This window comes from Nerophis ophidion, linkage group LG10, assembly GCF_033978795.1.
Source record: "Nerophis ophidion isolate RoL-2023_Sa linkage group LG10, RoL_Noph_v1.0, whole genome shotgun sequence".
NCBI lineage: Eukaryota > Metazoa > Chordata > Actinopteri > Syngnathiformes > Syngnathidae > Nerophis > Nerophis ophidion.
Window position 1 is genome coordinate 21,124,813 of NC_084620.1, and position 15,058 is coordinate 21,139,870.

The 15,058-nt window shown below is 40.5% G+C and overlaps 1 protein-coding gene across 1 annotated transcript; it reads right to left on the reverse strand.

Moving 5' to 3' along the window:
• Positions 1-4,270: 4,270 nt before the first annotated feature.
• LOC133560361 (HAUS augmin-like complex subunit 4) lies at positions 4,271-10,628 on the reverse strand. The gene is made up of 9 exons (XM_061912817.1): positions 10,467-10,628; positions 10,238-10,377; positions 5,712-5,843; positions 5,498-5,638; positions 5,292-5,388; positions 5,064-5,209; positions 4,775-4,905; positions 4,636-4,704; positions 4,271-4,538 (listed from the first exon to the last, which is right to left on the reverse strand). Exons 1-9 carry the CDS (start codon positions 10,531-10,533, stop codon positions 4,352-4,354), a joined length of 1,110 nt encoding a protein of 369 aa, XP_061768801.1. The 5' UTR covers positions 10,534-10,628; the 3' UTR covers positions 4,271-4,351.
• Positions 10,629-15,058: the final 4,430 nt, after the last annotated feature.

The window sequence follows — 15,058 nt, forward strand, 5'->3', positions numbered from 1 at the left end:
TGTAATGATGACGTGTACGCAAGACGTCACGGGTTTTTGGAAGGAAGAGCGCTGCGCACACACACATCTAAATGTCGCCTGCTTTAACGGCATAATTATACAGTTTTTTGGACATCTGTGTTGCTGAATCTTTTGCAATTTGTTCAATTAATATTGGAGAAGTCACAGTAGAAAGATGGCGTTGGGAAGCTTTAGCCTTTAGCCACACAAACACACGGTGATTCCTTGTTTAAAATTCCTGGAGGTGAAATTCTATAGATCAGAGCGAACATGGATCCCTACCAAATCTCAACCAGCAGGTTTCGGTAAGAAAATTGTGGTTAAACAGTCAGTTCTTACCGGAGACACCCGTGGAGACACCCTTCCGACTACCAGGTACTATTTAACTCACTAGAACACTAGCAACACAATAAAAAGATAAGGGATTTCCCAGAATTAACCGAGTAAATGAGTCTAAAAACATTGGAATCTGTCCCAATGCAATCGCGTTTTTCTTGTTTTTTTTCTAGTCCGTCGCTATCAATATCCTCAAACACGAATCTTTCATCCTCCCTCAAATTAATGGGGAAATTGTTGTTTTTTTGGTCCGAATAGCACTTTTTGTTGGAGGCTCCCATTAAAAACACTGTGAATATGTGAGGAGCCATCAAACATGTGACGTCATCCTCTGCGACTTCCGGTAGAGGCAGGGCTTTTCTCTTAGCACCGAAAGTTGCAAACTTTATCGTGGATGTGCTCTACTAAATCCTTTCAGCAAAAATATGGCATTATCGCGAAATGATCAAGTATGACACATAGAATGGACCTGCTATCCCCGTTTAAAAAAGAAAATCTCATTTCAGTAGGCCTTTAACCTAAAATTTTGAATGAAAGAAACTGCTGTTCTGAATTTGTCCACTGGATGTCGCAATGGCAATTCTTTGTATCTTTGTACATAAAGCTATATATGTACAAAATAAACCACATGATGGTAGTAAATCAGTCAAGGAAAATGATCAAACCACATAAATAACATACTGTAATTTGATTTTGATATTTTTTTATCTTGATTGATTGAAAATGAACACCAATGAGTTGACTGATGAACATTGTTACATAATGTATTCAGAAAATATAAACAACGACAAATAAAGATAGAATACTATTAACCGCAACATGTAAGTGTAAAAAAAAAAGAACAGTTGCCTTTATTTTTAAGTTATCGTGCCGTGATTTTACCAGTTCGGCCCATTTGAGAGTAGATTTTTCTCTATGTGGCCCCTGATTTAAAATGAGTTTGACACCCCTGTACTAGAGTAACACAAATCTAACGCATACGGTCTTGCTTTTGCTTTTAATGTGGATCCTAAATCTGGACCAGGCAAAATAAATTGATTTACCTTTGTGCTTGTTCTTATGCTGTCCTCTAGTGGAGAATGTTGTGCATTACAGATAATTCAAAGTATCATTTTACATTTTCATCATTGACCATTTCAGCACAGACACAATGGCTTTCTTGAACTGATTTATTTGAAGACTTCCCTTCCCTTCAAATTCACCGTGAAAACTGAAATAAAAAAAGCACGTTACAAACGTCAAAATAACAACATGCATCCAGCATGTGGATCAAACATGTTACCGAAGTAAAATACAAACAGAAATTACAAACAAATACCTCGTTGGCCTGCATGTTTCTTTTAGGAGGAAATTGTGATCTTCAGGCTCGAACAGCCCACACGCTAATGGTCCTTGTGACACGTTTTAGTCTTTGTGACAGTCATTCTCACTCTTTCTCCCTTCTGACCTGTACGAAGCCTCACTGCAGTCTGACTGTGCAGATGAATCCTGCTTGATATTAGTAGTGAAATCACCTGTGCTCCCTTACATCAGACGACAGACCAAACGATACACTTCAAAATAAAAGTATGGCCACAAACTTAACAAAAAGGCATGAAAAGACATTTTTAACCATAGTAACTTAAATATAGCCTTATTATGAACTTTTATGCATTTTGATGTGAATTCCCTTTTATGAACTTAACTTCTGTTTTTAGAGAAAAAAACACATTATAATAATTATTATTAGCAAAAGTTACAATTTCCATTGTGCACGAAATCGGATTTTCTGGAGAATGCTGTGTGGAATGCCTTTCTTACACCAGAATCTGTTGAATAAATATGTTTAATAGACACTGACTATATAAATCAGCTGGTCTCAAACGTCTAACTGGTTTAATCTTGCCCGCAAATTGAGTTTGCTATAAGTATAAAAATGAGCTGCAATGTTTTAATGAAAGAAACTGCTGTCAGTCGCACACTGTTTAAGGATGAAGTGTGAGCTGACTTTAAAGCCCTCTGGATTGTCTGCTGTCACTCCAGTCAGCATTGGTGAAAGCAAGCAGCTGCTCCTGTTGTGGCTGCAGACTGCTGCAGTATCGATACAACTTTTTTTTATTATAAAATATCCACTAAACAGATAAAATACCGAAATGTGAAGTGAAGTGAATTATATTTATATAGCGCTTTTCTCTAGTGACTCAAAGCGCTTTTACATAGTGAAACCCAATATCTAAGTTACATTTAAACCAGTGTGGGTGGCACTGGGAGCGGGTGGGTAAAGTGTCTTGCCCAAGGACACAAAGGCAGTGACTAGGATGGCGGAAGCGGGGATCGAACCTTGAACCCTCAAGTTGCTGGCAGGGCCACTCTACCAACCGAGCTACCACCGAAATGGTAAGATGCAAAGACTTAAGTCAACATGACCATCATCTTTGTAGTTAGAGTTCTGTGCAGCGCTCACAATTTTTTAATGGAACCATGTGTGCACCATGAACTCCATTGTAAACATGTGTTTCTACATTTGTTTGTTCTATTTTATTTTATGCTTAATCTACCATGTTCACATTGGATACATTTGTAGTTATGTTACCTTTAATTCGGCTATCATGATGTCATTTGGATCATTGTTTTGATTGTAATATTGTAATGATGATAAATGAATGTGTTGTGGATGTCACCAATGTGGTGGTTTGAGGAAACAATTGGTTGCTTTTCCAAACATGTTTTTAAAGTTGAACTGTCAACCTAAGGAAACTTAAGTTGCCGACCGAGATGCTGCTGGAGTTTTACTCAGGCATCACCATCTGGTTCCCCGGCGTCATAGTCTAGGATAAGCATCGACTGCAGCGCATCGTACATGCTGCTGAGAAGGTTAATGACTGCAAACTCTCGTCCCTCCAGAGCCTGTTCTCCTCAAGGACCAGGAGGCATGAGGGTCGGATCACAGCTGACTCTTCTCACCCAGGACACAAACTATTCTTCCCTCTCCCCTCAGGCAGGAGACTACGGTCCATCCAAACCCACACCTCCCACCACTAGAACAGTTTTTTCCCCTCGGCCATCGGGCACATGAACAATAAATAACAAAATCTGATAGCTCAGTTACAGCTCATGTTATTATATTCTGTGTTGTATGTTGCACAATTACACCAAGTACAATTCCGAGTTTGTGAACCCGTTTTCAAACAATGGCATAAAAACTATTCTGATTCTGATTTTAAGAATGCTAAACAGAAAGTGGATGAAGTGTAGTGGATTTGTAAATACACTGAGACAAAGTCTAAGTTCATTGTGGTCTTCATGGTGTTTTTGAAACTGCACTATTTTTTTTTCCAACTAACTTGAAGGGTATTGCTAATATTATTATTTGTGATTTATGCATTTTGAGAATGTGCTTGTTCTATTTATGGTTTAAGTAAAACAAAAAAAACTATTTTGAAATTGTCTTTAATTTAAATTCCCTCCGAGTAATCTGGCTTCCTCCCACCTCCAAAAACATGCAACTGGGGAAAGGTTGATTGGCAACACTAAAATTGACCCTAGTGTGTGAATATGAGTGTGAATGTTGTCTATCTATCTGTGTTGGCCTTGCGACGAGGTGGCGACCTGTCCAGGATGTACCCCGCTTTCCGCCCAAATGAAGCTGATATAGGCTCCAGCGACACCCCGCGACCCCAAAAGGGACGAGCGGTAGGAAATGGATGGATGGATGGATTTTACCAGTCCAGCCTGCGTGGGAATAGATTTTCTTCCATGCAGCCCTTGAGCTACAATGAGTTTGACAGCCCTGGTATAAATAATCCTTCCTTTCCTGAGTCTCTTTCTTTATGCAAAACTTAACAATTAATACAGACTACAAATGAATATCTAATTGTAATTCATCAAAATTAATCCATAGCAACCCTGTTATAAATCTCATTTAACTTTTCAATTATTTGACAGCACTAAAAGGGAAGGTAGTCAATTCTTCTTTATAATGTTAGAGACAAAATAAGTATTAAACTATTTTGATGTCAGTGATCAGATATGATATTCAATTTATGTTGTCCTTAGTGAATTCCTTCAAAGCCCAGCTTTTCATGTCGATCTCTTCTCGAAATTTGCAGTACTCCTCAGCCAGGGCCTCAAATTCTTTGCCCAAGATCTGAAAGGAGGAAAGTTTTAACTCCACAGACTGTTTCTCCACCTGACAGGCTTGCAGCTCTGACTCCAGCTTTGTCCTACAAATAAGAAAGTGACAAAAATATAAACCATGTTTTCTGTACAATCAAAAACTCTATAATTTTTTTTAAAGAAATGCAAAAAAATGTCTCTTGCCGGATTTTTCTGTGAGCAGATATTGTGTTGGCTGTGTACGTGTCCAGCTGAATCCCAGCCACCTCATCTCTTAAAAAAGAATAAACAGACACATTGTCAAAATACACACACATATTTATTAGAACATTAAACTCCTTACCTTATCTTCTGCAAGACTAATTCACATTTGCCTTCAAAGTATTCCAACTTCTTTTTGTCCAAATCTGCCTGGACTGTTAAACAGCGCTCCAAGATGAGCGACTGCAGGAGCTGCACACATTTGGTCATTTCCTGGAGAAGTTACACTGTGTCACATTAATACTGTAAACTACACACTGCAGACCGGGCTTTGTTAAAATGCACTAAGTGAAGAGTTAAATGTTCATAATTAAGCAACCAGAAGTGTTTACAAAGTAGGAGCAAACAGCACTCAGTCTAAAAAAACTCACAGAAAGGTACAGTTGTGTCAGTCTTTGCAGGAGAACTGCCTTTTCATGGTAGCTCTCCATAAGAATCTTGACTCTTTTTTTGTCTTTTTCCATTTGGGTTGACAGATGAGACAATTTACAGCTCTTTAGACTTTCACTCTGATTCTCTACGAAAAAAACAACACCCATGTCATCAACAGGTTAATTAGGTAACATGAAAAGATCCATTTGTGTGTGAAGAAATGTCACCACATTCAGGTTGATAGTAGGAGAGGAAGCTGAGACACTTTTTCTTTAGATGTTCCTCCAGCTCTCTGGGTAGAATCTGCTTCATTTTTTGCACATTCTGGCATAGACAAAGCAAAATGTGCATTACTTAAATAACCAACAAACATTTTTACTATGAGATAATGCCGGGTAAAAAATAACAGCTTGAGTATATTTCCTTCCTGTACCTTCTCTGAAGGCATGAGCTCCATCACCTGTGGGGGAGTCAAACCCAAAACAAAGGGCTGATCCTGCTTGGTGGTGTTGCTGAGATCCAACTGTCTGGCACACATGGCCACAACAAGGCATCTTTCCATTGTCTCATAAAACTGTTAAGAAAAAGTTTGCATCAGTGACATGTGGCAGATGTCGGTTCACTTGTTGCTTGTCATACTACTGCACCATCTTCTGGTCCGGTGGTACAGTAGAATGATGCTTCTGGACACTATATTCCTGGATAATCTCCTGCAGTGATCTGTGGAGGGTCTCGGAGCGCAGCCATCTACGTTTCTGGCTCTGCAGCTTTTGCTCAGCCTGAAAAAAAAAAACAGCCACAGGTAAAATCTTTTGTTGAGGAGAACACCAACACAGAACTTTGCAGGAAGAAAATTAAGTGTCCAGTTTACTCGATGTGCCTTTAAATACCACTAAAGGGAAAGAAAATGTGGATGAAGAGGGGCTGCACAAAAAAACTGATGCTGCCATTGTTGTCATCAGCATTAACTTGGATTTTTTTGTGTTTTTATTAATTTCTTTTCAAAGAGCCCTCAATCAACTGTCCTTCCGGTGATTTGTTTAACCCAAAAGCACATGCCCATGAACACAGTGTGAGTGTGAGTGTCTGAAAAAAAAAATTGTCGTGATCTCAACTTTGGGCAAGAAATTCATGAATCAAATGTTTTGCAGAATTCTGTAGTTCTAATGTAAAGCGTTAATAAGTGGAAATTATTTAACAGACACGTCTCACGCCACAGCACCAAACAAATGTCACTGGTGTTGCATGGCAGCAGGTGCATACAGAGGTTAGCTGTGGATCTTCTATCAAGTGCAGTGGTTCTTAATCTGGGGTTTGAATGAACCCTAGACGTTCGGTGAGTCGACCTTAGGGTTTCGGCGGAGCCTCCTCCCCGCAGGTCAAGACACGCCTGACTCATCGTGTAAATAAAAACTTCTCCCTGTCGGTGTATTATGGAAATGGCAACAGAAGTCGTCACACTGATTTGCAGGCGTATAATTTGTTGTGAGTTCATGCACTGTGTTGGTTTTGTTCTTTGAACAAGGTGATGTTCATGCGATGGGAGAGAGGTGTTTGGGCCCGTGTGTGTGTGTGAGTGTGTGTGCGTGTGTGTTTTGTCTCGTCTTGTCTTGTCTCATAGTATTGTTAGTGTACAGGAGTTTTTCTTGTTTTTGTTTATAGAGTATTGTTTTCGTATTATATTGTTTATGTTAAATGTGGAATGAGTGACAGGGGTTGGGCTATTATAAGCATCTGCTTCATCCAACCCCTTTTCAAGCCTTGCATAAATCCATCCATCCATCCATTTTCTACCGCTTATTCCCTTTCGGGGTCGCGGGGGGCGCTGGCGCCTATCTCAGCTACAATCGGGCGGAAGGCAGGGTACACCCTGGACAAGTCGCCAACTCATCGCAGGGCCAACACAGATAGACAGACAACATTCACACTCACATTCACACACTAGGGCCAATTTAGTGTTGCCAATCAACCTATGCCCAGGTGCATGTCTTTGGAAGTGGGAGGAAGCCGGAGTACCCGGAGGGAACCCACGCATTCACGGGGAGAACATGCAAACTCCACACAGAAAGATCCCGAGCCTGGATTTGAACCCAGGACTGCAGGAGCTTCGTATTGTGAGGCAGACGCACTAACCCCTCTGCCACCGTGAAGCCCGCCTTGCATAAATATCTTTGCCAAAATGTAAAATAAAAAACTGTGTTTAGTTGTACTGTGCAGGTTTTAAATAAATATTTCAATTCAATTCAATTCAATTCAATGCATGTTTAATTTTGTGAACCAGTAAAAAAAAACATATAACTTTGTCTGGAATTTGAAAAAAATGAACATTTTGTTTTTAACTAAAGAAGGGTTAAAGAATGCACATATGAAACTGTTGTGTTCCGGTACCTCCAATGAGGTTAGGAACCACTGATCTAGTGGAAGTGTTCTCTCTCTTTACATATACATTAATCCCGTGTTTTTCAACCTTTTTTGAGCCAAGGCACATTTTTTTTCATTGAAGTAATCCATAGGCACACCACTAGCTGAAAACATAAAAAAATGATACTCAGCAGCCGATATTGACGGTAAAAAGTCATTCTTGCAATTTTTGGATATAAATTCAAACCATAACCAACCATGCATCAATATAGCTCGTCTCAAAGTAGGTGTACTGTCACAAACTGTCACATCACGCCGTGACTTATTTAAGTTTTTGGGTGTTTTCCTGTGTGTACTGTTTCCTATTTTGTTGTTGATTGACATGTAGTTTACAGATGTACTTTGCTTCACAAGCTGTAAGTCTTTGCTGTCATCCAGCATTCTGTTTTTGTTTACTTTGCAGCCAGTTAAATTTTAGTTTTGTTTTGCATAGCCATCCCTAAGCTTCAATGTCTTTTCTTAGTGGCACTCGCCTTTTGGTAATTTTTGGTTTAAGCATTAGATACCTTTTTACCAACACGCTGCCTCCCGCTGTCGTCTGCATATTTTGATAACGACAAACAATGTTTCCAACATCCACAAAGCATTAGCTACCTGCTGCCACATCCTGATATGGAGGAGTATTACACTGTTACGCTGCCGCGCTCTAGACCAGTGGTTCTTAACCTTTTTTCAGTGATGTACCCCCTGTGAATATTTTTTTAATTCAAGTACCCCCTACTCAGAGCAAAGCATTTTTGGTTGAATAAAAAAAAAGATAAAGACGTAAAATACAGCACTGTCATCAGTTTCTGATTTATTAAATTATATAACAAAATATTGCTCATTTGTAGTGGTGTTTCTTGAACTATTTGGAAAAAAATATATAAAAATAACTAAAAACTTGTTGAAAAACAAACAGGTGATTCAATTATAAATAAAGATTTCTACACATAGAAGTAATCATCAACTTAAAGTGCCCTCTTTGGGGATTGTAATAGAGATCCATTTGGATTCATGAACTTAATTCTAAACATTTTTTCACAGAAAAAGAAATCTTTAATATCAATATTTATGGAACATGTCCACAACAAATCTTGCTGTTAACACTGAATATTGCATTGTTGCATTTCTTTTCACAGTTTATGAACTTACATTCATATTTCGTTGAAGTAGGATAGGTTGATTGGCAACACTAAATTGCCCCTAGTGTGTGAATGTGATTGTGAATGTTGTCTGTCTATCTGTGTTGGCCCTGCGATGAGGTGGCGACTTGTCCAGAGTGTACCCCGCTTTCTGCCCGATTGTAGCTGAGATAGGCGCCAGCGCCCCCCGCAACCTCAAAAGGGAATAAGCGGTAGGAAATGGATGGATGGATTATTCCAAAAACATATTTATAAGGGATTTTTGAATTGTTGCTATTTTTAGAATATTTTTTAAAAATCTCACGTACTCCATGGCATACCTTCAAGTAACCCCAGGGGTACGCGTACCCCCATTTGAGAACCACTGCTATAGACAACACGGACACTCAACAACGGCATATTATTTGCGGATTATAATTAATGGTTTGCAAAAAATATTTTTAGATAGATTGATAGATAGTAGGGCTTCACGGTGGCAGAGGAGTTAGTGCCTCTGCCTCACAATAGGAAGATCCTGCAGTCCTGGGTTCAATCCCAGGCTCGGGATCTTTCTGTGTGGAGTTTGCATGTTCTCCCCGTGAATGCGTGGGTTCCCTCTGGGTACTTGGGCTTCCTCCCACCTGCAAAGACATGCACCTGGGGATAGGTTGATTGGCAACACTAAATTGGCCCTAGTGTGTGAATGTGAGTGTGAATGTTGTCTGTCTATCTGTGTTGGCCCTGCGATGAGATGGCGACTTGTCCAGGGTGTACTCAGCCTTCCGCCCGATTGTAGCTGAGATAGGTGCCAGCACCCCTGTGACCCCAAAAGGGAATAAGCGGTAGGAAATGGATGGATGGATGATAGATAGTACTTTATTGATTCCTTCAGGAGAGTTCTTTCAGGAAAATTAAAACCTTGACTTTAACCCAAATAAGTGAATTTGCATAATCTCCTACCGCTCCCCAGACAATATCTCATTGTACACTACTATGCCGCAGCACAGTGGTTGAAAAACATTGCACTAATGAACAAGGATACATTATTTATAGAAAATCCTGAAATGATAGGTTGGTTTGCAACACTAAAATGGCCCTAGTGTGAATGTGAATGTTGTCTTTCTATCTGTGTTGGCCCTGCTATGAGGACGGCGTGGCGAAGTTGGTAGAGTGGCTGGGTTACTGGTTCAATCCCCACCTTCTACCATCCTAGTCACGTCGGTTGTATCCTTGGGCAAGACACTTCACCCTTGCTCCTTAAGGGTCCTGGGAAGCGCCTTGCATGGCAGCTCCCACTGTCAGTGTGTGAATGTGTGTGAGAATTGGGTGAATGTGGAAAATACAGTCAAAGCGCTTTGGGCTCCCTAAAAAGGGGTAGAAAAGCGTTATACAAGTACAACCCATTTACCATTTGTCCAAGGTATACGTTGCCTACCACCCGAATGCAGCTGAGATAGGCTCCAGCGACCCCGAAAGGGACAAGTGGTAGAAAATGGATTGATGGACGTTACTATTTTACGAGCGAAATAAATGAATATCAATAGGAGGCGACCAGCCTCATTGGTGCACTTAATGGTATGGACCACTGGTCCCAGGACAGATCACATAATCGGCAACTACCCCTGCTAGATGTAAACACATTTCTGTACCTTTTTCAACTCAGTTTTCAGAGGGTTGGTAAGTCCTGTTTTATCCACATGTTGTGCAAGAGTCGCCAAGAGTTTACAGAGCTGAGGGTTCTGTCTCAGGTCGTCTTCGGTCATGTCACAGAGTGGAAAGGAGGCCAAAACTGTAGAATAAAACGACGTACACACAGACAGACACTAGGAGTACTGATTTCAATAGAAGCAGAAAAACGACACAAATATGTTCTCTTACCCTGTTGGTGCAAACTGTCTTCATCTCCGAATGATGATGCACCAGTGACTCCGAGGACATTTGCCATTTTCAGCTAATGTTTTCAACAAGAGAACACGTCCACTTCAGCAGTGGGCAGAAACTTCCTGAACCAAGTAGCGCGCGCATACGGGCTTCTTCTTTTCTGGTTTAATGGCGGTTGACAAGCAACCTTAAAGTGTGCATTACCGCCACCCTCTGACATGAATTCTGGACCGAGCTGGAACCCTGCTCTATATTCTTCTATTTAACCCAGTTTAAAAAAAAAAAAAAAAAAGTATATATTGCTTTGTACTAGGGCTGCAAATCTTTGGGTGTCCCACGATTCGATTCAATATCGATTCTTGGGGTCACGATTCGATAATATATTGATTTTATCGATTAAACGCGATTCTCGATTCAAAAACGATATTTTTACGATTCAAAACGATTCTGTATTCATTCACTACATAGGATTTCAGCAAAATCTACCCCAGTCTGCTGAAACGCTAGCAGAGTAGTAGATTATTATTTTTTTAAAGCTTTTATAATCATAAAGGAAAATATTTTATCAGCTGATTGCAATAATGTAAATTAGTTTTAACTATTAAACGAACCAAAAATATGACTTATTTGATCTTTGTGAAAACATTGGACACAGTGTGCTGTCAAGCTTATGAGATGCGATGCAAGTGTAAGCCACTGTGAGACTATTGTTCTTTTTTTAATTTTTATAAATGTTATAATGATAATGTCAATTAGAGATTAATCACTGCTATGCTGAAATCATAACTAATATTGATACTGTTGTTGATGATATCAATTTTTGTTTCACTACTAATTCTGTGTCATGTTTGTGTCTCCTCTCAATTACTCTGTTTATTGCAGTTCTGAGTGTTGCTAAGTCAGGTTTGGTTTTGGAATTGGATTGCATTGTTATGGTACTGCTGTGTAGTGGTTTGTTGGATTGATACAATGTTTTTTTTTTTTAAATCGATTTTAAAAAAAATGAGAATCGATTCTGAATCGCACAGCGTATTTGATTCGATTCGTATTCAAATCGATTTTTTCCCACACCCCTAAACTTTGTACCTTACATATCTATGAAGGTTCTCATTCATCCAGATCATTGTCATCTCAGGGCATTCTATCGATCGCAGCTGGACTGCTTTGTTTGTCTTGGAAGACGTTTCGCCAATCATCCGAGTAGGCTTCATCAGTTGGTGCTCATATAACTGTTGTATCCTACGTGTTCTGAGTGCAATCCTAGAATATCTTCCACTACTAATTTCTCTTTTGTTAATTTATTTTCCAGTATTTCTATTGCATTTCCTTCAGTATATTAAAACATGCCTTATACTTTCTATCTGATGACAATAGTGACACAGCTCTGTATTATGTTTTCCTATCAATTTCAATGAACTATTTGTCACCGATTCTGTTCATAACTTTTATGGACAGAATTTCTAGGCACAGTCAAGGGGTTGAGGGGTTGTGGTTTGGTGGCCGCGGGAATAGGTCTCTGCTTTTTGCAGATGATGTGGTCCTGATGGCTTCATCTGGCCGGGATCTTTAGCTCTCACTGGATCAGTTCGCAGCCGAGTGTAAAGCGACCAGAATGATAATCAGCACCTCCAAGTCCGAGTCCATGGTTCTCGCCCGGAAAAATGTGGAGTGCGATCTCCGGGTTGGGGAGGAGACCCTGCCCCAAGTGGAGGAGTTCAAGTACCTAGGAGTCTTGTTCACGAATGGGGGAAGAGTGGATCGTGAGATCGACAGGCGGATCGTGAGATCGACAGGCGGATCGGTGCGGCGTCTTCAGTAATGCGGACGTTGTACCGATCCGTTGTGGTGAAGAAGGAGCTGAGCCAGAAGGCAAAGCTCTCAATTTACCGGTCGATCTACGTTCCCATCCTCACCTATGGTCATGAGCTTTGGGTCATGACCGACAGGATAAGATCACAGGTACAAGCGGCCGAAATGAGTTTCCTCCGCCGGTTGGCGGGGATCTCCCTTAGAGATAGGGTGAGAAGCTCTGCCATCCGAGAGGAACTCGAAGTAAAGCCGCTGCTCCTCCACATCGAGAGGAGCCAGATGAGGTGGCTCGGGCATCTGGTCAGGATGCCACCCGAACGTCTCCCTAGGGAGGTGTTTAGGGCACGTCCAACCGGTAGGAGGCCACGGGAAAGACCCAGGACACCTTGGGAAGATTATGTCTTCCGGCTGGCCTGGGAAAGCCTCGGGATTCCCCGGGAAGAGCTAGACGAAGTGGCTGGGGAGAGGGAAGTCTGGGCTTCCCTGCTTAGGCTGCTGCCCCCGCGACCCGACCTCGGATATGCGGAAGAAGATGGTTGGATATTTAGGTATGTATGTCTTAACCTCCTTTTAGTAAAAACTTCTTCCTCCCTCCTTCCTATTTCTAATATTAAAATGATTATTCCCTCCTCTCATTAAACCTACTCTCATCTGGTTTTTGATTTGATTATTTTTTGATTGATTGATTGATTGATTGATTGATCGATTGATTGATTGATTGATTGATTGATTGATTGATTGATTGATTGATTGATTGATTGATTGATTGATTGATTTTTGATTGAAACTTTGACCACTAAATGGTAACACCAGAATAAGTTTTTCAACTTGTTTAAGTCAGGGTCCACGTTAATCAATTCATGGTAATGGACTTTGTAATACTCCCTACTTGTTTCCATTGTTCCAATTATCCTGCCACTTTTTATTGTGTTCTATCTTAACGATATTTCTTTCTCTGTTCCTGAATGCTTCAGTCTATTCATCATTGTGACAGTTTCCCCTTTTATTTCTCTTTTCAAATCTTCTAAATGTTCTCCTTTTTAGATTCCTATCACTGCTAGGCCCCTTTTGTTCCCGACCTCTATTTTTTACTTTATTATCTTATTATAATAATAATGATAATGGATTAGATTTATATCGCGCTTTTCTATTATTAAATACTCAAAGCGCTCACAGAGAAGTGGGAACCCATCATTCATTCACACCTGGTGGTGGTAAGCTACATCTGTAGCCACAGCTGCCGTGGGATAGACTGACGGAAGCGTGGCTGCCAGTTTGCACCTACGGCCCCTCCGACCACCACCTATCATTCATTCATCATTCATTCACCAGTGTGAGCGGCACCGGGGGCAAGGTGAAGTGTCCTGCCCAAGGACACAACGGCAGCGACTTGGATGTCAATAGGCGGGGAGAGAACCTGCAACCCTCAGGTTTCTGGCACGGCCGCTCTACCCACTACGACATGCCGCCCCTATTACACAGCTTTTGTAATCGCATTGCTTTGCTCTTTTGCTGTCCATTTTTACATTTAATCAACAGACTTTTTCTGTCCCTTAGCCTTTTTGTCTTCTCCACCTCTCCAATATCCTTCTTTAACCCTTTAACCAATGTCATCAATCTAAAATTGTTCATGTCTCTGTTGACTTAAATTTATATACTGAATAATTTTGCAATTCTCTGCCATAATAATTTTTCTTTCTTCTCCTCTTTCGTCATCTTCATGTACTCTTTTAACACTTGACTTTCCTTTCATTGCCTCCTTCCCCCTTCGTTCCTCTCTCCCATCCAGTCCTATCCATGTCCATACTTTCCTCCTACATTTTGTCACTATACCCTTCCATCCCCATCCAGTCACAAATCAGATTATTAAAACCGCCCCAAAAATTAAAAAAAATTAAATTCTCACAGTCACGTACGGGCATTATTCTGATTAATTAAAGAAGAAACTAGGTACAATCTGTTGGGCGAGAACTGCTTACCTATCGCGAGAACCCGCGTGAACGCTGACTAAATACAGTACCTAATTGGTTCCCTATAAGGAATTACTTTTTGACAGCAGCCATACTTACCCATAATATTGTAGAACATCGTTGAAGCAGTGTTTTTCAACCACGGCACACAGTCTGGTGTGCCGTGTGAGATTATCTAATTTCACCTATCTGGATTAAAAATATTTTTTGCAAACCAGTAATTATAGTCTGCAAATTATGTGTTGTTGTTGAGTGGCGGTGCTGTTTAGAGCTCGGCAGAGTAACCGGATAATACTCTTCCATATCAGTAGGTGGCAGCCGGTAGCTAATTGCTTGGTAGATGTCAGAAACAGCGGGAGGCAGTGTGCAGGTAAAAAGGTGTCTAATGCTTAAACCAAAAAAAAAAAAAGAAAAGGTGATTGCCCCTAAGGAAAGGCATTGAAGCTCAGGGAAGGCTATGCTGAACGAAAGTAAAACAGAACTTGCGACAAAGTAAACAAAAACAGAATGCTGAAAGACAGCAAAGACTTACTGTGAAGCAAAGACGGCGTCCACAATGTACATCCGAACATGACATGACAATCAACAATGTCCCCACAAAGAAGGATAAAAACAACTGAAATATTTTTGATTGCTAAAACAAAGTACATCGCTCAAAGGATCATTAACAATCTCGCAAACTCCTCTACCACGATAAGGTGGCAGCTCAGAAAGAAGCTCACAGATTATGTAAACAATATTTACAGAGACCCAAATCACCAGGAGGATAAGCACTACCAAATTTTAGGTTTTACGACTGGGCCACCAACA

Coding starts and splice junctions, on each gene's coding strand:
- LOC133560361 (XM_061912817.1), bottom strand. CDS start 10,533: ATGGCAAATGTCCTCGGAGTCACTGGTGCATCATCATTCGGAGATGAA. Junction 10,378..10,466: donor AGACAGTTTGCACCAACAGG/GTAAGAGAACAT, acceptor TTTATTCTACAG/TTTTGGCCTCCTTTCCACTC. Junction 4,539..4,635: donor TCTGCTCACAGAAAAATCCG/GCAAGAGACATT, acceptor TCTTATTTGTAG/GACAAAGCTGGAGTCAGAGC.